Source organism: Kogia breviceps, chromosome 8 (genome assembly GCF_026419965.1).
Source record: "Kogia breviceps isolate mKogBre1 chromosome 8, mKogBre1 haplotype 1, whole genome shotgun sequence".
NCBI lineage: Eukaryota > Metazoa > Chordata > Mammalia > Artiodactyla > Physeteridae > Kogia > Kogia breviceps.
This window is the reverse complement of record NC_081317.1, coordinates 88735807-88760021: the sequence shown is the minus strand read 5'-3', so window position 1 is coordinate 88760021 and position 24215 is coordinate 88735807. Positions and strand designations below refer to the sequence as shown.

Sequence of the window (24215 nt, the reverse complement as noted above, 5' to 3'; positions counted from 1 at the left end):
AGGATGAAAAGATCCCGCCTCTACCATGGCGGCGGAGCCAGTGGCGTGCCGGGCCCAGGAGCGTGACCCAATGGGATGATGGGGTTCGCTCCCGGCCGCGGGCGGAGCCAATGGCCGCCGCTCGCCGGCTCCCCGCCTCCCCATCTCTGCTGGCCACAGAGCCCGAGCGCTGGCCGGGGTGGGAGGTTCCCGCGGCCGAGGGGAAGATGGCAGCAGCCGCGGTGCTGGCCGCTGGGCTCTGCGTGGCGCGCCGGGCGGTGGCTGTAGCGGGGCCGCGGGGGGCGCAGGTGAGAGGTGGCCGTGGGGCGAGGAAGGGGTCCCGCGGGCTCTGACGCCCTCCAGGGCCGGGGGGCGCGTTCCTCCCCGGCTCCCCTCGGCCTGCGCAGCCCTGCGGCCTCGCGGGGCCGGAGCCCGAGCGCCCGGCAGGGAACCTTGCCCCTCTCGAGGTGCAGGCTCCAGGGCTGTGCGGTGAGGTCGGACTGGTGGTCACGGCAGCCTCTCTTAAAGCGTCGCCGCGAGAGAAACGAACCGGCGATGAACGACGCCCTGCACAGGCCCGGGCACCGAGGTCGACACAGGGTCAGTGCAGCGTCTGCTGCCATCTCCCAGCCGACCGAACGCCTACTCTGGGCAGCTCCTCAGTGCCCCCTGCGGGACGTGAGCTTTTTCTCCTGGGAGCCAGTCTTCTGCCCCGTCAGACTCCTGGCTTTCTACTGAGCACTATTGCTAACTCCCCTTCTTCCTGTTTGCCAGAGCGACTCAAGGGGTCAGATTCATCCCGTCCCTTTTCCCCACAATGTGACATCTCTGACTTCAGCCTTCTCTCAGTCCCTGGGAAACTGGGACTTCCCTACCCTCAATCCCCAGGGGCTGGGGTTGTGTTCACTCAACCAAACTCCTCCCTCCACCGATTCAGGGGACTGGAGTGAAAATTCACAGTAAGAGGTCAGATGTGACACCCAGACACCTTTGTGTCAAATAGGGCAATTGTATTAAAACCTGGATAAGATAGTTAACACGGCTTAAAGATCAAAAAACAAGTAATGGAAGTAAATAGAAACATTAACAAGGTGAGAGTAAATGGAAAGAGCTCCAAGTAGTCTTAAGAGATAATGCAAACCACCCCCTTTATATTTGAAGCTGAGAGAAGGGATTTATCTAAGGTAATTCAGTAGTAAAATAGGAACTTGGACCTAAGCCTCCAGGTTCTCATTCTGGATCCTTTCCCCTGAACGGTGTTAGATTTCCTCAACCCTTTAGGAGCAGGAATCAATTGCACTGCTGAATCCTGCAGTGAAATCTGCCTGTTATCTAACCAGGCCCAGCGCTATCTGGCGCTACTCTCTGCTGCTGATGCTCTGAAAGTGAGGAACTTTCCCTTTGAGTGGGAACCACTAATAGGTTCTTAGAAGGGTGAAGTTAATGGCCAGCCTCTGCCAGCCCCAACTAAGTACATGAGACAGGTATTGCCAGCTTCCTCCCTTGGGTGTATCTGACCCACCTTCAGGTCCGAGGAGCTTCAGCTGTGACTGATGGGAATGAAGTGGCCAAGGCCCAGCAGGCAGCTCCTGGGGGGGCAGCCCCAACCATCTTCTCCCGGATCCTGGATCGAAGCCTCCCAGCTGACATTCTGTATGAGGACCAGCAGGTGGGGTGCCCTTAGGTCCCATCCCCTTAGGAATTTCATAAATACCATCCAGCCTGTTGAAATAACATGGTGGCCTCTGGCCTGTCACTGCTCCCAGTGTCTCGTATTCCGTGATGTGGCCCCTCAGGCTCCTGTGCACTTTCTGGTCATTCCTAAGAAGCCCATTCCTCGCATTAGCCAGGCTGAAGAAGAAGACCAGCAGGTGGGAAGAAAAGGGCTAGGGTTTGGCTGGGGGAGCCCTGTACTCAGCTAGAAATTTTGCTCCCTGCAAATGAAGCCACATGTCTCCTTCCCCTTCCCCTGTAGCTTCTAGGACACCTGCTCCTTGTGGCCAAGAAGACAGCAAAGGCTGAGGGGCTGGGAGATGGATACCGACTTGGTGAGTGACGTTTGGCCCTTGAGCCCCTCACCTATGAATTCTCATACCTACCCCTCAGTATGATCTTCATTCTTTGACCTTTCCCATGATCCTGACCCCCTAACCCAAGCTCCATTTCAGTGATCAACGATGGGAAGCTGGGTGCACAATCTGTGTATCACCTTCACATTCACGTACTTGGGGGCCGACAGCTCCAGTGGCCTCCAGGTTGAACTTACCAAATGACCAAGGACCTCAGACTTGGATGCTTGGATGGGGGTGGGGAAAAACGGCACCCTGTAATGCTAATAAACTTGCTCTCCCTCAATTCTGGATCCCTGTCTTAAATATATAAAGATTTATACCACAAATAGGAAAGAAAACTGATTCAAGACTCTGATCCCCCTTGACTATGGTCTGAGACACTAAGGAGGCCCATCCTGTAGTTAAAGGAGCATTTGCCTATGTATCTGTGAGCTCAGGACTCATGTCTACCTGGGTCAGGCTTCTAGAAAAGTAGCAGTAGGAATAAGCCTGAATGAGTAGGAAGAGACTGAATCCCAAGACTTGCTCAATTCAGATGCCAAGCCATGTTCTAAGGGGGGCTGGAAGGAGGATTGTCAATGTGAAGGCCTTTTATTGAAAGAGAAGTAATCACACCAAAAAAGTCACTACCCTTTGACTAATTCCCATGTCTCACCATTTTGCTTTTAAGCTGTTGTCTGATGTCTTTTCATCCTTAAAATTTTTGAAAAGATGCCCCCACTTTTGAGAATGAACTACTGTTGCCCCTACATAAATATACCAAGTAGGCTTTCATCTGTTATAACAGCTCTGTGCCTGTTCAACGCAAAGAACCACCTTAGAAAGCCTCAGTAAGTCCTGCTTAGGTATGGAGGGCGAGGCCTTAGGCCAGCGGAACCTTAAAAGACGGACTGAGGCGGAAGGGAGGCTGGACAGAAGGCAGACTTCCCAAACTACGCCAGGTGCAAGACTTCCGCCCCGCAGAGACCTTGCCTCCACCCCCACCCTCCCCGTCAGCCCAGCTTTGGCTCCGCGCAGTCTCCTGGAATGATTTGCCGTCTCTATGGCAACCCGGTAGCTGGCGTCTGAAGATGGAGACCACTGAGTCTACCGAGGGATCACAGTCGCGGTGAGAGGCACAGCGCTGCCTGCAGGCTTAAGGGGACAAGGAAGGCTAATAGACTCGTTTTGCTGCGCTTCTGACAACTTTGCCGCTTTCACTTTTTTTTTCAGATCTTTAGAGGTACAGCCCAGCTCCGAAGGACTAGGGTCTATTTCGGATCCCTTTCCTTCTTGGGATGGCTGTCATAGGTCAGCCCTGGAAGCTGCAACCGCAGAAGCTTCAGCAGCTGCTGCAGCCACTGCAGCCGCCTCCACTACCAAAGCAGCTGCATTATCTACAAAGACCCCAGCGCCCTACTCTGAACGGAGCCTTCTCATGGAGCCCTCCTCTGAAAGTCTTCTTGGGGAGCGCTACACTGGACCCAGATTTACCCACAAGATAGGCCATGGGAGACTTGGCTTTGAGCCTGTCTCTGTTTCCCATATTGCTTGGAATCCCTATACTGCAAATGACCTTAGTTCTAGCCGTGGTCCTGTTCCTGGCTCCAGCTCTGGCGCTGTTCCTGGCTCCAGCTCTGGCCCTGTCCCTGGCTCCAGCTCTAGCCCTGGTCTTGGCTTCAGCTGTGACCCTGTTCCTGGCTCCAGTTCTGGTCCTGGCAGTGGCTCTGGTCAAGGTCCTGGCGACGGCTCTGGTCAAGGCACTGGTCCTGGTCCTGCTGCTGATTCTAGGCATAGGCCAGGCTCTGGCCAGGGCCCTGGTTTCAGCTCCTCTGCTCCTCCAGGCTTCAGAAAACCCAGGGCAGATCTGCTCCCTAATTATGCCTCCTGGAGTCACCACAGCCACTGGGAGCCTCAGAAACAACCCTGGAAATTTTTGCAGGTCTCCGAACCTGGTGCCCAAGGGCTGTGGAAGCCCCCTGAGGTTGAAGGGACAAGTAAGGTTCTCAATGAAACACTGCCACGGGGCCAGTGCCTTCTCTACAACTGGGAGGAGGAGGTATTAAGGTTTTAACCTGCTCCGTTTTCTTGAAGGCTGCCCCCAGTTGATGAGGGTAGGTACCAGAAAGGATATCATGGTCACTCAACTTGGGGCCCACAGAGAGCCACCAACCACCTGGATCAAGTCCCAAGCATGCAGGATGGCTCTGAGAGTTCCTTTTTCCGACACGGACACCGGGGACTGCTGACCCTGGAGCCACAGTCACCCATGTGCTCCAACACCACCCAGAAAGACTCATACCAGCCCCCAGGAAACCACTCTCAGCCAATTCGAGGTATGAAACAGAGAATGGGCCAGAGTGAGTCTAGCAGAGAAAAAAAGAGAGGAATGTTTGATGAGTGTAAGGGCAAAGCTCAGCTTTTCTTCCTTTTCCCCCATTTTTTTCTTCTGGGCCTGTTTCTTAACCAGACTCCCCCACTCTGTCCATTCCTTGACCTCCCACAGGGAAGCGTGAAGCCATGCTGGAGATGTTCTTGCACCACCAGATCTGGTGAGAGGCTGGGTGAAGGGGAAAGGGGAGGGGGAGGACAAAAATCAGGGGAGAATGGCCCTAATGCCCCCCAGGCCAATGTAGTAAAGAGGTGCAGGCAGAGCAGGAACCCACAAGGAAGGACTCTGAGGTCGAGTCTGTGACACACCATGACTATGGAAAGGAGCTGGTGCAATCAGGGCCTCCTGCCCCAACAAAGGTAAGAACCCATCCCACCCCACTTGTACAGCTGGGCCCTGACAGGCTGTGGGAAAGCAGCAGGCCCAGAGGTTGAGAGAGGGAGCTTCAGGCCAAGAGTTATTCAGTATCTCTCCCTCATAGCCTCACGACTACCGTAAGGAACAGCCTGAAACCTTCTGGCTCCAGAGGGCACCACAGCTACAGGTGTGTGAGGGTGACCAGGTGTTGGGAGTGGGGGAAAAGGATGGGAAGAGGCTGTTCTGTCCCGGCTTGGTGGAGAGAGGGCTCTGTCCTCATTCTGGCACTCCTCCAGGGTGTCAGTAACATCAGGACTCTGGACACGCCATTCCGGAAGAACTGCAGCTTCTCAACACCAGTGCCTTTGTCTCTAGGGCAGCCCTTGCCCTATGAACCCGAGAATTATTCCCACCAATTGGGAAAAATATCTTCCTTTGGCCGTCAGGGAGGAGGGCAGGTGGAGGGAGGAGTAGAACTACTCCTGTCTGAGGGTCGAGGAGGGAAGTAGATGTGGAATATGGAATCTCCTTCTGTCTGTACTGAAGAGATGGGGAGGAAGTGAATTCGGTCTGTGCTTGGTGAAGGGGCTCTTTACATAAAAAGGGTTCTCTCTCATCCTGAGACTGCACATTCAGTGATTCTGTGAGTTACCGTGTCCATACCCCATAACCTTTCCTTGGAGTTGCCCCTAACACAGACTATGTCACCATGACTGTTTTTGTTTGTTTTATATTTGGCCAAAATATTCTGGTTTAGATACAGATATTTACAGAAGGTAGGGAGGAAGGGAACCAGGCCAGAGAGGGACAGGTATATGTACAAGGCTGGGCTGCAAAGGGCAGCAACTTCCATATAAGGTGGGGGTTTTGTGCATGTTGGTTTCCATCTCATGTGACAATGTCCACTTCTGCTATGTGGAGAGATGATGGCCACTGCCTACCTAGGTACCAGCAGCAGGGGATTGTCTGACTTCGGAAGAAGTGGGGTTTACAGGAGCCCAGCAGGTCCTTTCTGCTCTCCTAGGAGCCAGTAAGTTCGCATCTTTCCTTTTCCCTGGAAGCGAAGAAGTAGAGATAATTCAGATTCTTCTATGTTATTCCTCATATCTCCCTCCCTTCCCCCCACAAACCCCATAATTGTGTTCATCCTCCCTTTCCATGACTCCCTCCCCATGGCCTGCCATCACCTTCATCTCCACATCCCCTCGAAGCTCTAGCTGGAAGCATCCTAGCTCATCCAGGGCATCCTTGGTGGTAGAGGAGACATGAATCTTAAGGGCTGGGGTAGGATAGGGGAAATGATGGAAAGAAGAATCAAAGAAAAGGCAACCAAAGAACTGGCAGTATCGGAGAGAGCTTTACCCAACCACCATCCCTCAGGAGGGTCTCAGTCTTCCCAGGGCACATGCACTAGAACCAAAATATGTCCAAGGATGGGGCATTCAGGAACTGTGGTCTCTCAGAATGAGATTTGGAGGAACTCTGAAAAGAAGAAAAGGCCAACACAGGTTGAGGCTGAAGCTAGGGTTGAGGGCTAATGTCTCACCTTGACCATTAGACTCCATTCGGGAAGCAGTGTTCACTGTGTCTCCAAAAAGACAGTAGCGGGGCATCTTCAGGCCAACGACCCCAGCACAGACGGGCCCTATGAGAAGAAATATGTTGGGAGAGCCTGGGAAAAGTCGATATGAGGACAGTAGTGAGAGTCAGCCTTACCCGTGTGGACCCCTATGCGTAGCCTCAGCTGGTCATGGGGTCGGTGGCGGATGCGGAAGGAAGAAACTGCATCCAGTAATGCCAGGGCCATACGAGCAATTTCCGGGGCATGGCGCTGACCATTTCTGCCTGGGAGACCAGATACCACCATGTAGGCATCTCCAATCGTCTCTACCTGATTGAGAGGGGGATGACAAGGTCACCTCTATCTGTATCAGTGGGGATGGGGAAGAGCAGAAGGAGACAAGCTGGGTACCACTATGACTCGTCCTGACAGTCTAGAGGCCACAACATTGACTAGAAAAGAAGTGCCATGGTCCTGAGAATCTGGGAGACAGGGAAGTCAAGGGAGTCTGTAAATACTCCTGCCCACCCAAGCACCTGGCGAATACTCTACAGATGTCTGCTGAATGGACACCCTGTCTGCAACAGGACATGGTCAGATAGGCTCTGCTGTCAGGAAATGGGAAGCAAGACAACAGGGCTGCCCTGAAGAGCATAGAAGCTGGTGGGGAGGTCAACGAGGCCCAATGAAATGAGCCTCAGACAGCCTAAAGCGTCAAAGGTAAGAAAGCAGGCACTTGGCTTCATTAATTGTACTGAAGCTGTGTAAGAGAAGGTCCTTGTTTTTAGGCACTACACACTGACCTGTTTAGGGATAAAGAGGCACTGTGGGGCTTCCCTGGTGGCCTAGTGGTTAAGAATCCGCCTGCCAATATAGGGCACATGGGTTCGAGCCCTGATCCAGGAAGATCCCACATGCCGGGAAGCAACTAAGCCCGTCCGCCACAACTACTGAAGCCCGTGCACCTAGAGCCCGTGCTCTGCAACAAGAGAAGCCACTGCAACGTGCACCACAACAAAGAGCAGCCCCTGCTCACCACAACTAGAGAAAGCCCGCGTACAACAAAGAAAGACCCAATGCAGCTAAAAATAAAATAAATACACTTATTTTTTTAAAAAAGGGGGCACTGTGTCTGAAACTTACTTGCAAAAGGTTCAGAAAATAATATATGGATAGATTTATTTAAATAAAGCAAATGGGGGAAAATATAAACAATTGGTGAATGCAAGTAAAGGATTTATGGGAGTTCTTTGTTACAGTAATAACAGAGATGGCAGAGTAAGTCCAAAGGGAAGGGACAGGAGTGGGTAATAAATATTATTATCTGCACAATATTAGGCATTTTCCACAATAAATTTATTATTCCCATCATACAGATAAAACATCTGAGGCTCAGGGAGCTTCTGTTACTTGCCCAAGGCAACATGGTTGGTCACAAAGCCCGATCATTTTTACTCCCAAGCACAATAAAGCCTACCCTGTGCCAACTCAAAGACTTCAACAAAAAGCTTTCACTACATAGCTTGTCCCTCACCCCAATAAATCATTCTATACCCACATCCTGTATGATTCCTCCATGTCTGGAAGGGATGAAGAGAAGAGAAAAGATGACTAGGCTATGCCTATACCCCCCAGGCAAAAAGTGGCAGACAGGGGCTAGATCTTGTGATGGTTCCGATTAGGGAAGCCTTAAGGATTCACAAGAGATTAGACGGGAATGTACAATTACAGTGCCAGAGCCTCATTTGTCTACAAAGGGTACTCTACCACTAGGATGCTGGAGACCCAGGCAGGAAAACTGACCCTGGAGCAGGTAAGGCATGTGGGATTCGGGGAGACCAGGTTTTGAAAGAGTGTCAGTCTAGGGCTTCCCTGGTGGCGCAGTGGTTGAGAGTCCGCCTGCCAATGCAGGGGATGCGGGTTTGTGCCCCTGTCCGGGAGGATCCCACATGCTGCGGAGCGGCTGGGCCCGTGACCACTGGGGCCTGCGCGTCCGGAGCCTGTGCTCCGCAATGGGAGAGGACACGACAGTGAGAGGCCCCCATACCGCAAAAAAAAAGTGTCAGTGTAAGGGCAGCCCCAGCTCTCACCTTGTAGACGTCAAAGTTGTCAATTATGGCATCAAAGCAGGTATACAGATCATTAAGAAGTGTCACCACCTAACAGGGATGGGAAAGTAGAGGCCTTAAGACTTGTGTCCAACTTTCTAAGAATTCTTAACACACAAGCCATAACACACAGACCAAGCGAATCTTCCCTATTATCCAGGATCTCTATGCCCCAGTGAAGCTCCCGCAGGTCTCTACCCCACCCTCTGCCCCTCACCTGGCTCTCACCTGCATGGGGGTGCTCTCTGCTGACAAAGCTGTGAAGCCAACGATGTCACTGAAGTAGATGGTAACGCTGTCAAAGGCCTCGGCCTGTACGGTCTCTCCCCGTTTTAACTGCTCTGCCACTGAACTAGGAAGCAAAGGTACAGTTTGAGCCAAACTCAGAGAAGGAGGGTGGGAGGGTGAGAGAGAGGAAAGGAGTGTATGGCTGGAGCAGAGATGAGTTCTAATATGAAAGCCGAGCCTGGTGGAGGAGAAGGAAGGTGGCTGCGAAGACGTTAGAGTCCAGGGCAAGGTAAGGTGTACAAGTGGTGTGGGGTTGGAAGGGGATCCCTGGGGATGTGGGCTAAACGTCTCAAGTTGGGATTGTTCTAAATACACTTGCTGGAGCAAAGGTCTGGTAGAGCAGTGTCCTAAGAAGAAGGGATGGGAAGCCAGGAAGAAGGCAGCACAACTCATTTGGAGACAGAATGAAAACACACGGTCTAGAGCCACAATGGGCTCATGGTAGCAAGATGTAACAAAGCAGCATTCTAAGGGTTGGGAAGTGAGTTCTCAGGAGCTTGATTAGGCAGAAACCAACAGAAGAATACCAAAGGAAAATTCAGGAAGGGGGACAGAAGTCTCACTGGGGTAGAATTTGGTAGAGCAGAGCCTCAGCCTTGCGTTTCTCCTCCAGGTAGGCCTGTGTGCGTTCCTCCACCAGCTTCTCCAGGTTGTTGGCATACTGCTCCATGCGCAATAGGAGGTTGTCCAGTATGCTGGTGCCACCCTCCCTGGAAGGAGGCCAGGATAGGGTACCTGCTCCAAGATGCGCGAGACTCCCAGGGCTTTCTACCCAACCCACGCTCTCGGCCCCACCAACCCCATCTCATCCACTAAGACTGATGAGGCTTCTAGCCCTGGGGAGCTCCTGCACCATCGTGCCCTCTCACTTGTTAAAGCGGCGAATGAAGCCCTTAATCTGTCCAAAGTCTGGTCGCTCAGCTGCGTCCTGGGCCCAACACCGCTCCATCAGCAAAACCAGCTCTTCGTTCAGTTGGGTCCGGTCAATGCTCGGCCGGAAATAAGGCCGCTGACCATTTCGGACCTTCTGGACAATCTCTGAGGGTGATAAAGGGTTTGGATGAAGAACAGGTCCCCCAAGTAGAGGAGGCTCTGGGTAGTAGACTGACTCTCACCTTTGGGGCTGAGGTCCAGGCCCTCCAAGTAGAAAGGACCACTGCGAAGTGCTATCTCCTGTAAGATGATCCCAAAGCTATAGACATCGGCCTTCTGCATGCCTGTGGTTGGCAAGGGGTTCCCACTGAGCAGTTCTGGGGCAGTCCACAGCTTCTCTGGAAAGAGGGAACAGGCTGGCCAGATCCTCAAAAAGGGAATCCCCAAGCCCACCTGGCCTCATTCCCATAATGCTCGCCGTATTACTGTCACTCCGTCTCCCTCTCCCACCCTCCCTAGGTGGAAATGATCAGGGCCAGGGGGGCAATGTAAAAGCAGGTTGTGGGGGAAGGCCTCACTGGCATAGAGGGCGTGGTTGTCATCAGGTTCAGCAGTTGATCGGAAGCTGGCCAGGCCATAGTCTGTGATTTTGAGCACAAAACGACTATCCACCACACAGTTGGAGGACTTGAGACTCCCATGGGATGCAATAATGCTGTTATGGAGAAAGGCCATGCCCTGCAGGATACAGATCAAGTCATGGGATTGGATCATATCTGGCTTGGGATACCCCCTCTCCGTGAGATGGGCATTAGCTAGCTGTCTAAAGATCTTGGGACCGTAAAAACAATAAGCTAATTTTGGAATGCATCCTTTGTACAGTTTCCACCCCAGGAAGCAGGCAGAGAATAGGAACAGGAGAGTCGTCTCTTCCTGGTACCTTAAGCAGTATATCAGCTCCCAGGCACCAGGGATAGGAGACATGCTTAAGAGGAAGGACAAAGGGAGCTATCAGTTATTACCCTGGAAAGGGCGGTCTGTCTTCTGAGTAATGAAGGGATCCGAACTCTGAGGGTGAACTCCAAGAATACAACACCCATGGTGGCCTCAAACGCTTGGCTACCACTCAGGAAGACATGGCTTGAGATCCAGGTATCAAGAGTACCTGGATGCACCAAGGAAGACTAGCCAGTTGTAAACTTTAACATACAACCATGTACAGGCAGGCAAGTCGAGATGGAGGAGGAAAGCGATCTACTACAGGGGATGTCGGGCCAGAGAGAAAAAGTGGAGAAAATAGTAAATTAGAAAAACCTGGGAAATGGACAAAGGTAGGAGGTAGCTACCGAGCCAATGCAGAAGCCTGAAACTTCTGGCCCCCGTGGGGCCAGAGAGGAGAGAAAGTTTGCCCGTGAGGGACTCTAAGGCAGGTCCTAAGGAGGCAGAGGGGTGCTTCCCCTGGGAAGCCAGTTCTGGTGGAACAGAAAAAGGATACAGTGTCCTGTATGCTAACCTCCTTTAAATGTTTAGCTCTGGGCTTAAACAACTCAAAACTCTAGTCTCTGTGAACTCTTCCTTTTTATTCGTTTCATCTTGATATCAACAAACCTTTGGGAATCTCCAAACTCATGAATACAGATATTAGGCTTCTGGCTTTGTTCTAAATCACCTTTCCATCAAATCACTGTTCTCTCAAGAGTCATGTTTTTCTTATATTTATCATCACACCTCCGGCTGAGCACCACATCAACTTTACCTAATATTTTCTCTCTCATTTGATGGCAAACTTTAACACACACACACACAATTTTAAAAATAACCTCTTGAAAACTATGCAGAAAAACCAAAGCCAGCTCCAGGTGTGGTACAGGTGATCCGCTAGGCTAGCGGGAGGCATTTTAAAGTGGATGAACTCACGGAGGAGTGGGGAAGACTCACCTTAACGAGGTCATTAATGAGTGAATAACGAAACATCCAATCCAAGTTGATGCTATCATTTTCCAGAATATCCTGGTAAGGGACATGGAATAGATTATGTGACTTTCCTATAGCCCCACTATTACCTGCACAGTCAGTATAACTTTGGGCCTATCTCCCCTGCCCCTATAATCCCCAAGTATATCCCTCACCTGTAAACTCCCACGAGGACAATACTCGGTGACGATGCAAATGTTGGGAGGGTCTATGCAGGCGCCAATGAAGCGAGTGAGATGGTTGAACTGAACATCTCTCATCTAGAAAAAAAAAAAAGGAAGAAAAAGAGAATTGAAAGAGCTAAAAATTAGATACAGAAATCTACCACTACATGGGAGGACCTTTCTCTTAATTGTATTTACAACTTGAAATCATTTATAAGTAAACCCATTGCCCTCCTAGCCAATTTTACTATTCCCTAGTCCTCCCCTTTCCCTTCCCCTTCCCCATTCTTATTTACCCCTGGCCCTCAACCCATACACCATGACTTACATGTTTGAGTTCAAACAGAACCTGCCGGGTCAGCTCAATGCGCTTCTTATTCACATGTTTGATGGCAACGACATTTCCCTGATGGTGGGAGTGAAAGGGGAAAAGGGACATTAATATCAGAAAGGGTCTCTGGGTGCTGGGAAAGGCTGGAGAACTGTGGGAGCATCCAGGAGCTCAGCTGGACAGAGAGAGGAGGGTTATGAGGAGCAGAGGGTCACAGGAAGAGGTGACAGATGTGGATGAGACAGGATGAAATGGTGGGGACCAGAACAAGTGGATGACTGTTCACCTTGAAGTGACCGGTGTTGGCAAAGATCTGGTATTTCCCATGGGCTGTCATGAGCGAGCCGTAACTGGATCCCCGCTGGGGCCAAGGGCAACATGGAGGCGGAAGGATGAGAGGAACATTAGATGGTGGTGGTAGTGCAGGTGCTATCATTACAGGCTGATGTGCTGGGAAAGGTCCAGGGTACGAAAGGACAGGCACTCAGAGGGAAGCAGAGGGACAGCTGAGACGAGGGCTCACCAGCGACAGTGTGAGGCGACTGCCTGCACCTTTATGGTATCGCTCTGAATTGCCAAATTGCAGCTCCTCCCAGCGAATGCGCCACAACATGCTAGCCAGCTCTTTCTCCAGCATCAGTTTTCTGTAAGGACTGCACACCTCAGTTGACTGGCAAGCCCAATCCTACCACCCCAGAAGCCAGCAGCGGGGTTGCAGAGACTTCTCGGCAGCTCCTGAAGCTGCAGTTGTCACACCCCAGACACAGGACTGAGAGAGAGGGATGAATTCCCTCCCCCGTGTCCTAGGGACCTCCTGGCCTCAGCCAGAAGGCTGTGTGGAAATGGGAGGGGGGGAGTAGGTCAGCGGAAAGCCCAGAACTCACCGGAAAATGAGGAAGCTGGAAACGCCAAACATGATGAAGGTGATTCCTGTGCCCAGCGCCACAATTGCCAGAGTGGAAAGTGGGGCTGAAGGGAGAGGGGGCCCTGAGAAAGACTGTGTGTGGTGCTGTGAACGGGGAGGGGGCATGCTCTTAGGTGCAGGGAGCAGACAGATCTCTAGAGGTAAAGAAGTAGGCAGGGGGCATAGGAGAAGAGGTGATATAGAGCTAAGGGTGGGGGAGCCCATGAGGAGGAGGTAAAAGAATGGAAAGTCAAGGGAGGAAGGATTGCTCCCAGTCCCTGCACACACCCACTTTTATCACAGGATGGGTCGTCCAAGTCAAAGGCACAGGGGGGATTGTCCAAGGGGGGGGCCCCCTTCACCCAGGGGATGGGCCGTCCTGTCCACCAAATCTGCTTTTCGGCTCCCGAGTAGTGGGCTGCAGGCTGTGAGGAAGGAGAAAACAGGGCCCACAGGCCTGCTCCCACCAGCCTCCTCCCCCGAAACCCAGCTATTTGGATGCTTTTCTCCCCATCCTACCGTCCACCCACCATGCAGCTCCAGCAGAGGAAATAAGTCCCTGCCTCTAGAACCTGTGATTCTGCCCCCATTGACCCCCTGAAAGCTGGGTTTGCAGGCCCCCCACTCTCCTCCCTGCCTCGTCCCCCATCACCTGAAAGTCCCCAGAATCCAGGTCTCCCATGGCCCACAGGACAAAATCAGTCTCCCGGTCATTGTTCTTGTCCATAACAACCAGTCCAGTTACACCTAAGACAGAAAGGAGTACCCCTTACTTTGAGATCTACCCTAGGCCCCCCTCCTATCCTCCCAATCCCTCCAATCACCTCACAGTCTATCCCTGCCCCCATTCTTAATATGTGTCCACCTCTGCCATGTTCTCTGACCCCTACTAACTCTCCCTCCTGCCCCTGGTGTCTGTGTTTTCTTCTGCCCACTCCACTCCTGAGCGTGACAGCAGCACTCTGGCCTCCAACTGACCCTCTCCATTACCATGGTATCTTCTTCCTTGCATCTTCTCGACAATTCGAAGTCCATCTTCCCGGGTGCCTCCTTCCTGTATTGTCTCATTCAGGACTTCAGCATATAGCAGGATCCCATCGTAGAAGCAGCCAGCAATGAGGTTCATCTGGGGGTGGAAACTTCAGCAGTGCTCTCCAAAGGTCCTGCCAGGCCCCTTCCCCAGCCCCCTTTAAATCTCTGGGGTCTCCTTCTACCTGTCCTCTTTCTGGTTTGCTTTCTTCCCTCCTCTCATTCCTAAGGTGCCATCCCTACCTCACTGAACACTAAGGCAGAAGAGAAAATCCTGAATGGAAGTGGACAGCCCCCAAAGTAGGGCTGGCTCCATGGCCAAGGCTTGATTCTGAGTTAGGGAGAAGAGGCTTTCCTCAAAGCCTGGCCTGATTTTCGGGGAAAGAGAGATCTACTTACGAGGGAAGGGGCCAGCTCCACACCAAAATCTTCCCGAGCTCTTATCAGAAGACGATTCTGGAATTCCTGATACTCAGGATTCGGGGGTTCTCGATATGTGATGACCAATACCATCTGTACCAACAGCACATGGGAGAGTGGAAATGATTCAAGATGGGCATTAGGGGAAGAGAGGAAGCAGGACAGGGAAACTTGCTGAAATATACCTGATATAAAATGTACATGGGTGACTCTGAAGGCCGAGAGGATACTAAACTCTGTGTGTGTGTGTGTGTGTGTGTGTGAGTGTGTGTGTGTGTGTGTGTGTGTGTGTGTGTGTGTGTGTATGTTTAATACTCTGGGGAGAGCAGGTGGCACTCCTCCATGCAAGATAGATAGACAGGATGGCTCTGGGAAGGTGGAGACTGGGAAATAGATGAAGTCAACTCCATCCCCCAAACTGGGCTCCTCATCGTCCTGAAGCCCCTACTACCACCCAGGCCTCCCAGCAGGGCTGCCATAACGCTCACAGCTCCTCTGTCCCATCCTTTCCAGGTACCTGTTTCCTGGCAAGGACAACACTGAGCAACAGCTCCTCTCCGTGGTGTGAATTACTGCTACTGTTATCAGTAAAAAGTTTACATTTTCATTTGGGCCACTTGAGCACAGTGCCTCCACCCAGTGAATTAGAGATTTCAGGTCCTATGACAACTGGGGGAAATACTTTGAGAGAGTGATTTCATCTGTAAAAAGCCATGAGCTGGCTCCTTTAATGTGCTTGGAACACCCACCATATGCAGCACTGTCCTGCATACTGGCATAGTCCCACACATCATGAGTCACAAGGAAAACACACAGTCACATGCCCACACACATCTCATAGATAAGCCGGTGGCACACGTGGTCTCAGTGACGCACACTTCTCACTGGCCACGGTCAGCATGTCTCTGTCTTTCACTGGGATGCCTGCCTGGCTCCCACTGGCCTCACACACTTCCCGCTTCTTGACCTCTGCCTCCACCTCAGGCCTCCACAGTCACTGAGACCAGCCTCTGCCTGGAAACTGGCACTGCAACTTTGGGGAAAGACTTCAGATCAATATATTTTGTGAAACGTGACTTTGTGAAATGAGAGATTAAAACTAGTCGTTTTGGGACTTCCCTGGTGGCGCAGTGGTTAGGAATCCACCTGCCAAGGCGGGGACACAGGTTCGATCCCTGGTCAGGGAAGATCCCACATGCCGCGGAGCAACTAAGCCCGTGTGCCACGACTACTGAGCCTGTGCTCTAGATCCCGCGAGCCACAACTACTGAGCCTGCGTGCCACAACTACTGAAGCCCACACGCCTAGAGCCCGTGCTCCGCAACAAGAGAAGCCACCACAGTGAGAAACCCGCGCACCGCAATGAGGAGTAGCCCCGCCTCACCACAACTACAGAAAGCCCATGTGCAGCAACGAAGGCCCAAAGCAACCAAAAAATAAATAAAATTGATTCTTTAAAAAAATAAAAAATTTAAAAAATTTTAAAAAATAAAACTAGTTGTTTCTACCAGTTGTGTTAATTCCTGTCATAGAAAGTACCATAGTGATACTAGATATATCACTTACGATCTGTTATAGATCAATTCATTCCAGGTAGGAAATAATGAAGTCAGTTTCTAATACACATTGATTATATTAGACTGGAGTCTACTTCATGATGTAATTATTCTTACTGGAGCGTTTGCATGCTTGATCACACACTGCTAATACTCTCCCACTGTCAGGAAGAATTAAAAAGGAGAGGGAGACTAAGGGTGGGGCTGGAAGGGTTCGTTCAGTAACACCTACTCAAAGAATAAAAGAAAAATAGAAGGGTAGGATATGGTTGACAAAAAATGTACAAAGTTAGTTTAAAAACTTGAAAAAATCAGGCTTCACACAATTTCTATTTCATTATAAAGGTTGACAATAGGTTTTCAATGCTTTTAAAAAAGTAATTGCCTAGGTTTGTTTCTTTGCTAGACTAGCAGTTCTCCATCTTTTTGGTCTCATGACCCCTTTACGCTACTAGAAATTACTGAGGACCCCAAAGAGCTTTTGTTTGTTTGGATTATATCTATCAATATTTACCATATTAGAAATTAAAACTGACAAAGTTTTAAAACACAAGAATACACAAGCACACCTTCTATAGCTGCCAGAATGATGACATCATCACACGTCACACAAACTCTGGAAAACTCCACTGTACAATCATGGAAGAATGAGAGTGATGGAGGCAAATAACACCTTAGTATTATTTTTTAAATAGTTTTGCCCTCATGGTCCCCCTAAAAGGATTCCAGGGGCCCCCAGGATCCCAAGACCACACTTTGAGAACTGCTATGCTCGACTCTGTTTTGCTGTGGTTGCTAGCTACTAAAAAAAAGAGAGAGAGAAGCAAAAGAACTTCCAAAGAATTTCTGTTCTTGCTCAGGGGCTAGAGAGAAGGTAAAGGTAGGTAACTGTGTCCCATTCCACAGGGGACCCCAGGAGGAAAAAAAAAAAAAAAAAGCAAAGGCTGCCAAAATGGGTACAGCGGTGGGTGGAAGCCAGGAGGGCACCTGGGAAATGTGCAAGGGCAGCAGATGCCTGGCTCCGCCTGTGGGCCCACCCACACCCAGACCCACTCTGGCTGCTGCAGGAGGCGCTGTCAACAGTGGCCTAAATTAACAGAACGGTCTCCACAAGAGATGCTGCCTTGCACGGCCCTTGGTTTACTGCTTACTTCCATTCTAGCCGCTGGTGTCCCCCATCTGTAACCCAGTCTCATGCTGGTCACCTAGGTTGTGGCTTCTGCCTGGGTTTCTGACCCTGTAGAATGTCCTCAAATGCCCAGACAGAGCCTCTGGATCCTTTAGAGCGTAGTCATTTGGTTAGTTCCACTGTATCTACTTACTCTTCCCTTTCCTGGTTGATCACCTTGGTTTACAGTACCTGCCAGCTCTACTCCCGTCTAAATGAATTCCTAACCCCGTCCCCCCTCTTCCCAACACACACCTTGATTCAATTCAGCAAACGTGCTAGGCACACAGAATACAAAGACAAGCATGATCCCTGCTCTCAAGCGGCTATGGTTCAATAAGGGAGAAAAATCAGAGCAACATACTTAATTTTAGAGTCCTCTCCCCCAATACCTAGTATCCAGCATGAGCTGGGACCCCTTCCTTAGGCATGACACCCTCCTGGAAAGGCAGTGGGCATCTATATCAGGGACTCCTCACCTCTGCTGCCACCTTTTCCAGGCTGGCCTGGTCTGGGACCCCAGAGGGCCAGGTATCTCTGGGGTGTGGGCTCTCTGCCCTTTCATCCTTGTCTGGAGCTGACCACACACTTCCCTCATCCCCTGCCTGGGGTAAGGATAAGCTACTCTTATTCTTCCCAGATTGGAAAAGGATAAGAGTAGCTTTGTTGGAGGATACTTCATCACCCCCTCACCCCACCCCACCACTTTGATTTTCCCCTCAGCATATTCTTGACTGCCCCTTCTCTTATATTGTAGCAAAATCTCCCTCTTTGTTTTTCTGTCTGAATAATGCCTACAGTGAGTGGGAGAGCTGAGAATTAATTTACAGTTTGCCCTTGAAAAACTTGGGTTTGAACTGCATGGGTCCACTGATATGCAGATTTTTTTCAATCAAAGCAGAGCATGGTACTACATAATCTACGGTTGGCTGAATCCAAAGATGTGGATGGAACCTCCAAGAGGGAAGCCTGACTGTAAAGTTATACTCAGATTTTCAATTGCATGGAGGGTGGGTGCCCCTAACCCTCACAGTGTTCAAGAGTCAACTGTATGTAAACTAACTGTTAGCAGACTAGATCCCTCCTCCTCCTACCCTAAGTGCTGTGGCCCCTTGGCTGGTAGGAATTCTCCCACAAGAAGAGAGGTGTTCCCTCCACAAAGAGAGTATGGCCCAGAAAGCTGTGGAGTCTTCCCATCTGGGAGGGTTAGAGAGACCTTCCCTGACCACATTAGCTAAAGCACAATCCCCCTGATACTCTCCTCTCATACCATGCTATGCTTTTTTTTTTTTTTTAAGTAACACATCACCGTTTGTTCTATGTTTGTATCCATTGCTTGTTTATGTCTGTCTGTTCTACTGAATGTAGGCTCCAAAATGCAGGGACATCTGTTACATTCTCTGCTGTATACTAGCATCTCGCACAGTGACTAGGACATAACAGGTGCTCAGTAAACACTAACAGAATGAGTCAGTCTTCAGATGAATCAAACATTGACTGAATAATGTTGTAAGTTCTAGAGGAGATAGAGATAGGCACAAGAGTGGGAAATTCAGTCCAACTTGAGGATTCAGGGATTGTTTCCTAGAAGGGAAAATAACTGATCTGAGTATTATAGAATACACAAGCATTATCCAGACACACAAAGGTGAGAAGGTCATTTTAGGCAAAAGTTCAGCAGCAACAAAACCTGTCCTGCCACTGCCCGTGTTCAAGCGTGATGGTCACAGATTCATACTCAGGCATGCAAACAGATATGTCATTCACAGTCAGACACTACCAAATATATAATCACAGCCACATAAAACCTTACTTATTGGAGAAGGTGGCCACCCAAGTCCAGCCCTTATACACATCTACTTAGAGTCAAAGAATCTCAGGGTTGAAAAGACCTTAAGGTTATCCTATACGCCACCTCAAATCCTTTTTGGGATAAGAAGGGAGTATGCATAAATAAGTTTTTAAAAAGTACTTATGTACATAAGTAAGTGAAAAGTTGGTGGGAGAATCAGGGAGCAATTCATGGGTATGATTTTGAGAGGGAGAGATTTGGGGTAAGGGGAGGAAGACCACTGTGAACAAAAGCAGCAAAGAGCCCAAAGGCAGGGGGGCAGGGAGGCCCGAGGTAGCAGGTCTGAGCGAGGTCTAGCCGGCTGGAGTACTCAGCAGTATTGGGAGGTAAGACTTTAAGTGGGTTGAGGACTGTATAAAATCTTAAATGTCATGATAAGGAGTCAGGACTTTATTCTGCAGGAAATAAGTCATTGAAAGTTTTGAGCAGAGAAGTGAAGACAGTCATGTCAATTTTCCCCACAAACTGTTTCTCATATCCATCTCTTTTCATTCCTGCTATCATCACCATAGTTCAAGCCCATACCTCCATACCGCATTCTAACCTACTGCAGGTGGCCTCACTGTCTCCTCCTCTTCTAATCCAACCTGAGTTCTGTCAGTATATTTCTCGTCACAAAAAACCCTCAAAGACCCCACCATTCAAGTCCAAGCGCCTCAGTCTTAGGTTCAGAGCTCTCCTTAATCTGAATCTACCTCTGCAGCATTATTTCCTATAATCTGCTCCAAGTGAACCATTCTTTCTTGTCAGGTCAGTATCTTCTTGGATCCCCAAACATGTCCATCCCCATCTTTTTTCCTTTGCTCCAGCTGCCTGCATCCTCTCTCCCACTCTGATGAGGAATATGACATCTATCTTTAAAGTCACCATAGAGTCTTGCTTCCTTTATAAAAGCTTTCCCTAAACCCAGCCCACAGTGACTCTCTCCTCTGAACCACTCAAGTTCTTAGTGTCTGTTCCAGGACACATCATCACATCCTTTCTTGTACTTGTATCTAACTGCACCATAATCATGCCTTGCCTCTCCAGAAAGGGTAGAAGCCCTCCCAGGGGCAGGGTCTAGATCTTTTCCTGAACTTCCCCCACCCCCACCCCACAGTATATCTACCATTGGTACTTAGGAAAGTCAGTGTTCCAGGATCTTGGGAGGCAGCCTTGAAAGACACACTGAGAAAGAGCCACAAAGGTAAGACTAGACTAGGAAAGCCTCCGTCCATTTCACCCCTGTGGTTCACAATTCTTGCCCTCTTGCTGGGGTTTCTGTGGGGTCTTGTGAGAGACAGAGAATCCCCCAAAAAGCTCCTCTCCCCCCTCCCTTCAAGTTTGGCTCAAATGATACCTGAAAAGCTTCTCTGAGGGCCTCGGCCTGTTCCCAGGTGCGATTGTCCTGCCAGGGCCGGCCTGTGGAGCGCGTGGGGCCTGCACGGAGACTCTCCCCAAAGACATCCAGGTAAAAGAAGACATAATCTCCGTTGGTCAGGTTCTCCCTCTGGGCCTGGAGCAGGATCTCATGCAGCATCTCCAGAGGGCCGCAGATATACACAACTGGGAGCAGGTACATGACAGAGGGGCACTCTGAGAAAGCATCGAGGACCCTAAACAGCCCCCTCTCTGACCATCTGCATTTCCATCTTTAGCGAGGAAGAGAGGCCCTAATCTATCAACCACCCAGCAGATGTTCCCCATCCCTCCCCCCTTGGAGTCTATGTCATAAGTACTCTGGGACCGTATGGACCATCTGGCAGAGGTCAGAGCCTGACTCCAGACCCCAGAGAAAGGGATCTATCCTTCAAGCCCCTCCTCTTCCCAGAGCCCTGCCTGCTGCTCCTCCAGAGCCCTCCTCACTCCCCCACTCTGCCCTGTCTTTCCCTAGGCTCAAAGGCACTGACTGCTCAGAATTTCTCTCCGTGTGAGCTTTACCTGTCTTTCCCAACCTAATCAGCTGCACCGCAAAGCCCATTTATGGAGTCTTCACGCTTTTTATGCCACCAAGGGGTACTGGCGGCCCAGTCTGAGAAGTCTCTGCTCACAGACAGGCACATATTTTGGAGTGACCATCAACCACATTCATTACTCCAGGGAACTCTCACTGCTCCCCAAATTCAACTTCCCCCAATCCCACACTCTCCCCGACACAAGCTTCTCCCCTCAGGCCATCTCACTCCTTATTCACATCTGTCTGTGACATCCACAAGTCCCCCAACAGAATGCCTTAGCCCCTCCCAGGGGCTCCATCCAACCACCACATTCGGCTCCTCCACGGCTACCTCCATCTACAGCTCCCCAGCGCTCAGCTCCAGGGACACAGCGACCCTCCTCCCCTGACCCTAAGTAGCCCGGGCCACACTCACTGCGCCCGTTGGCCCGGATGAAGTGGGTGGCCTGCTCAGGGCCCCCCGGCTCACGGGCATACACCTGGTGCTGCACACTGAGGTTGCTGCCCTGCAGGGCCTCAAAGACGCCCTCGATGGTGAAGTAGTGAGGCCGGTCATCTGTGCGAGCATCCAGATACAGCAAGGCAGCACGGGCAGTCCAATTGAAGTGCCCATGTAGCGTCACTACAAACTCACCCAGCTTGGGAGCGGAGGGACCAGTGCGCACCAGGGTACGATAATGCTCATTCTTAGCCGCAAAACCAGAGGCCACAGCACCCGCAGTCAGCAGGGGAAGGCGCCAATGTGAGGCAAAGCGGGCCACAGAGGCAGCGGGGTACACGCAACCGGGGCCCAACAGAAGGTCGGGATCGTGGTACAGCTTGAGGTCCACAGCGCGCAGCGGGGCCAGGTACTCAGAGCAGGCGCCATCTAGTTCAGAGCTGACGAACCGTAGGTCCACGGGCAGTGCCCGGCCCAGCGCCTCCACAGCGAGTGCCACAGCGGGACCCACCCGTGGCCAGGCCCAGGCATAGCTCAGGTTGTGTTCTGGAAGCACCACCGCCAGCGTCAGGTTCCGCGCCCCTGGAGGACGCACCCCACCTGCCAGGGCCGCCACCACCAGCAGGAGTGATGGCAGTGCCATGGGGAGAAAGCAGCGGCCCCACCCCCCGCAGAACCTGGGGCCACTCTGGCCTACAGGGGAGCCACAAGCACCGCCCAGCCTGGAACCTGGGGAAGGCAGCCAGGGAGATGTGAGGATAAGCTAGGTAGGCTGGGATACAGAAAGTGGCAGGAATCGGGGAGGAGGAGGTGGGAGGAAGCCCCGGGGAGTGGGCAAGGAGTGGGGACGGAGGAGGGCTAAGAGTAGGGTGGCAGGAGGAGGGAGGGACCAAGGGGGCCTGTGACTGGGATGGGGAGAGTGAGAGGTAAAGTCGTCTGATGAATCTAAAGCTGAGAAGGAAAAGGGGATCCGACACTGGGATGGGGTGGAGGTGCGGGGGGAGGCTGGTACAAAGAGAAGGCCTGGGGGGACCTCACCGCTGAAAGGGCTAGGAGGGCAGAGAGCTGCGAAAAGAAGGACCAAGGGGATAAGGTGGGAGGGGGCCGGCGCGGCGGAAGGACTGGGACCATGGGCAGGCGGGCAGCGAAGCGAGGCCTGGGCCGGAGGAGAAGGAAAGGCAGGGGTAAATCTCCCTGTGAAGGCTTCTCCCGAAGCTCCTGCTTGGACTAACGGGCCCAGGGCGCTGGTCCTATCCGGAGCTGCGGCGGCCCCGCCCGTGTCCCCGCTCCTCTCTGCTCCGCTTCTCCTGGGCCCGGGCGGCCGGCGCTGCCCCGCGCTTCCTCCCGCCCCCCGCCTGGGCCCCCGGGCGCGCCGCTCGTCCAGGTCAGGTTGCCGCGGCCCGGCCGTCTCCGCTCGCTGCGCCGGCGGCTGCAGAGTGTGACTCCCCGGGCAGGCCGCCCGCCCCCGCCCCCGCCCCGCGCCTTCCCCGCCCCCTCCCTGCGGCCCCTCCTCCTCCCCCGCCCGGCCCCACCCTCCGGCGCCTGCTGTCTTTCCCCCCTTCCCGACTCCCCACTCCTACCCGGGCGCCTGGGGACCTCCCAGGTCTCCAACCCACCGGGCTCTCAGGCCGGCGAGGTTCCGGGCGTCCCCTCACTTGAAGGCCTACCCCGTCTCCCCCAGGCCCCTGGGCCACCCCGCCGCGCGCTCTCAATCTCATACACTCCCACGAGCCCAGGGCCTCCCTACCCACACCTCGCTTATCCCACTCTTCTTAGGGTCTCCTTTCTTAACTCCCCTGAGTCCCTCAAACACTCCAGCCTCCAGAAAACAGTCAGGGATCCCCACATATTTGGTATCCTCACTTGTCTTCCACCTAGTAAACGATAGCACCCCTCTCTGACGGGAACCTGTCCCTCCTTCACCAGTAAGACATGCCTGCTCCCTGGAAGATAAGCCCCTCCGGGACCAAGGCGCTCCTTGGTGACCGATTTTTCCTGAGTCCTTACGAAGTCCATGAGTCTCCTTCTTCCTTAGGACTCAACCCTCCAATCTCCCTCCTTCCTGTCCCCACGCCCCCTCTGTGCTCTCCCGTGTCCTCAGAGGCCACCATAGCCCACTGGGCTCCCACCACACCATCTGCTCCAGGGTGGGAGCCCAGAGCAGCCTCTTCTCTCTTTTGTCTTCCTGCACAGCCTGGGCTTGCACCTGATAAAGGCTCAGAGACTGATTAAGCAAAACGTTTCCCCAGCAGTGGAAGCCCATTGTGCCCCCCTTGGGTTCCACCCCACTCCCAAGCTTCCATCCTAGAAGGCTCACCCCAGACACCCCATATCTGGAGTGCTGATCTGATCCCAAGGAACAGCTTGTGAGGGATGATATCATGGTGCTGGGAGGGGCTGCATGGGACCTTAGGGAGTTTTCCTCAAAGTGTCATAAAGGAGATGCACATAAACCCATTCTCCTCCGCCTGCCAAGAGCCACAGTTTGTCTCCTGCTTCAAGCCACTTCTCCAGAAATCAGAGTGCCAAGAAGCTGAGAAAGCTGGAGTAGAGGGAGGAGGGTGGGCGGGCAGGGAGTGGAGGGGTGTAATTTCTCTGAGATGAAGGCGACACCTAGTGGTTTGGGGGGAAATTAAGGACAATGCCATTTTATTCTTAGGTACGATACTTCTGTATTGAACACTGGCTGCCTTGCCCAAGCTATGGGGGTGAATACAAAAAGCTGAATGATACAGACTTACCTTTGAGGAGCATACAGTTGGAATCCCTGGGGCACAGAGTCCAAAGGCAAGCCCCCCAACAACGTCTCTTGCCCTCAGCCTGGTAGAAATGG

General features: G+C 51.9%; 3 protein-coding genes across 14 annotated transcripts; 2 read left to right on the top strand and 1 right to left on the bottom strand.

The window, feature by feature from the left end:
- The first annotated feature begins 203 nt into the window (after positions 1–203).
- On the top strand, positions 204–2334 carry HINT2 (histidine triad nucleotide binding protein 2). 2 transcript variants are annotated; one of them, XM_059072195.2, is made up of 6 exons: positions 204–287; positions 508–579; positions 1508–1648; positions 1746–1850; positions 1955–2027; positions 2148–2334. In XM_059072195.2, the coding sequence occupies exons 1-6, from the start codon at positions 207–209 to the stop codon at positions 2237–2239; spliced, it is 564 nt and encodes a 187-aa protein (XP_058928178.1). In that variant the 5' UTR covers positions 204–206; the 3' UTR covers positions 2240–2334. The 2 variants fall into 2 exon arrangements, with proteins under 2 accessions (XP_058928178.1, XP_058928181.1); XM_059072198.2 differs by lacking the exon at positions 508–579.
- On the top strand, positions 1835–5395 carry SPAG8 (sperm associated antigen 8). The gene is made up of 10 exons (XM_067039660.1): positions 1835–1850; positions 1955–2027; positions 2839–2881; positions 3048–3159; positions 3264–4089; positions 4192–4366; positions 4537–4582; positions 4667–4781; positions 4904–4966; positions 5076–5395. Exons 2-10 carry the CDS (start codon positions 2013–2015, stop codon positions 5286–5288), a joined length of 1608 nt encoding a protein of 535 aa, XP_066895761.1. The 5' UTR covers positions 1835–1850; positions 1955–2012; the 3' UTR covers positions 5289–5395.
- A 98-nt stretch (positions 5396–5493) lies between these two features.
- On the bottom strand, positions 5494–24211 carry NPR2 (natriuretic peptide receptor 2). Of its 11 annotated transcripts, none has more exons than XM_067039655.1 (22): positions 24124–24211; positions 20347–20552; positions 14411–14524; positions 13973–14108; positions 13635–13729; positions 13275–13407; positions 12963–13047; positions 12602–12731; positions 12365–12439; positions 12076–12153; positions 11739–11843; positions 11548–11619; positions 10188–10347; positions 9852–10007; positions 9606–9774; positions 9300–9446; positions 8677–8800; positions 8431–8499; positions 6496–6670; positions 6326–6424; positions 5967–6058; positions 5494–5833 (listed from the first exon to the last, which is right to left on the bottom strand). In XM_067039655.1, exons 1-22 carry the CDS (start codon positions 24134–24136, stop codon positions 5768–5770), a joined length of 2499 nt encoding a protein of 832 aa, XP_066895756.1. In that variant the 5' UTR covers positions 24137–24211; the 3' UTR covers positions 5494–5767. The 11 variants fall into 11 exon arrangements, with proteins under 11 accessions (XP_066895756.1, XP_058928122.1, XP_058928123.2 ...); XM_059072139.2 differs by lacking the exon at positions 24124–24211 and adding an exon at positions 21359–22715 and having other exon boundaries at positions 12602–12722; XM_059072140.2 differs by lacking the exon at positions 24124–24211 and adding an exon at positions 21578–22592 and having other exon boundaries at positions 12602–12722.
- Between the last annotated feature and the right edge of the window lie 4 nt (positions 24212–24215).

Bases quoted from the DNA above. Each gene is read 5' to 3' on its own strand.
- NPR2 (XM_067039654.1), bottom strand. From the start codon at position 22,025: ATGGCACTGCCATCACTCCTGCTGGTGGTGGCGGCCCTGGCAGGTGGG. The intron at 13,408-13,634 runs GTGATGGGGGAC...CCTTCCTCACAG, and splicing joins TGGATTCTGGGGACTTTCAG to CCTGCAGCCCACTACTCGGG. The intron at 11,844-12,075 runs GTAAGTCATGGT...TTTTTTTTCTAG, and splicing joins TTCTGTTTGAACTCAAACAT to ATGAGAGATGTTCAGTTCAA.
- HINT2 (XM_059072195.2), top strand. From the start codon at position 207: ATGGCAGCAGCCGCGGTGCTGGCCGCTGGGCTCTGCGTGGCGCGCCGG. The intron at 1,649-1,745 runs GTGGGGTGCCCT...CACTGCTCCCAG, and splicing joins TTCTGTATGAGGACCAGCAG to TGTCTCGTATTCCGTGATGT. The intron at 1,851-1,954 runs GTGGGAAGAAAA...CTTCCCCTGTAG, and splicing joins CTGAAGAAGAAGACCAGCAG to CTTCTAGGACACCTGCTCCT.
- SPAG8 (XM_067039660.1), top strand. The intron at 2,882-3,047 runs GTAAGTCCTGCT...CCTCCCCGTCAG, and splicing joins AACCACCTTAGAAAGCCTCA to CCCAGCTTTGGCTCCGCGCA. The intron at 4,583-4,666 runs GTGAGAGGCTGG...AGGCCAATGTAG, and splicing joins TTCTTGCACCACCAGATCTG to TAAAGAGGTGCAGGCAGAGC.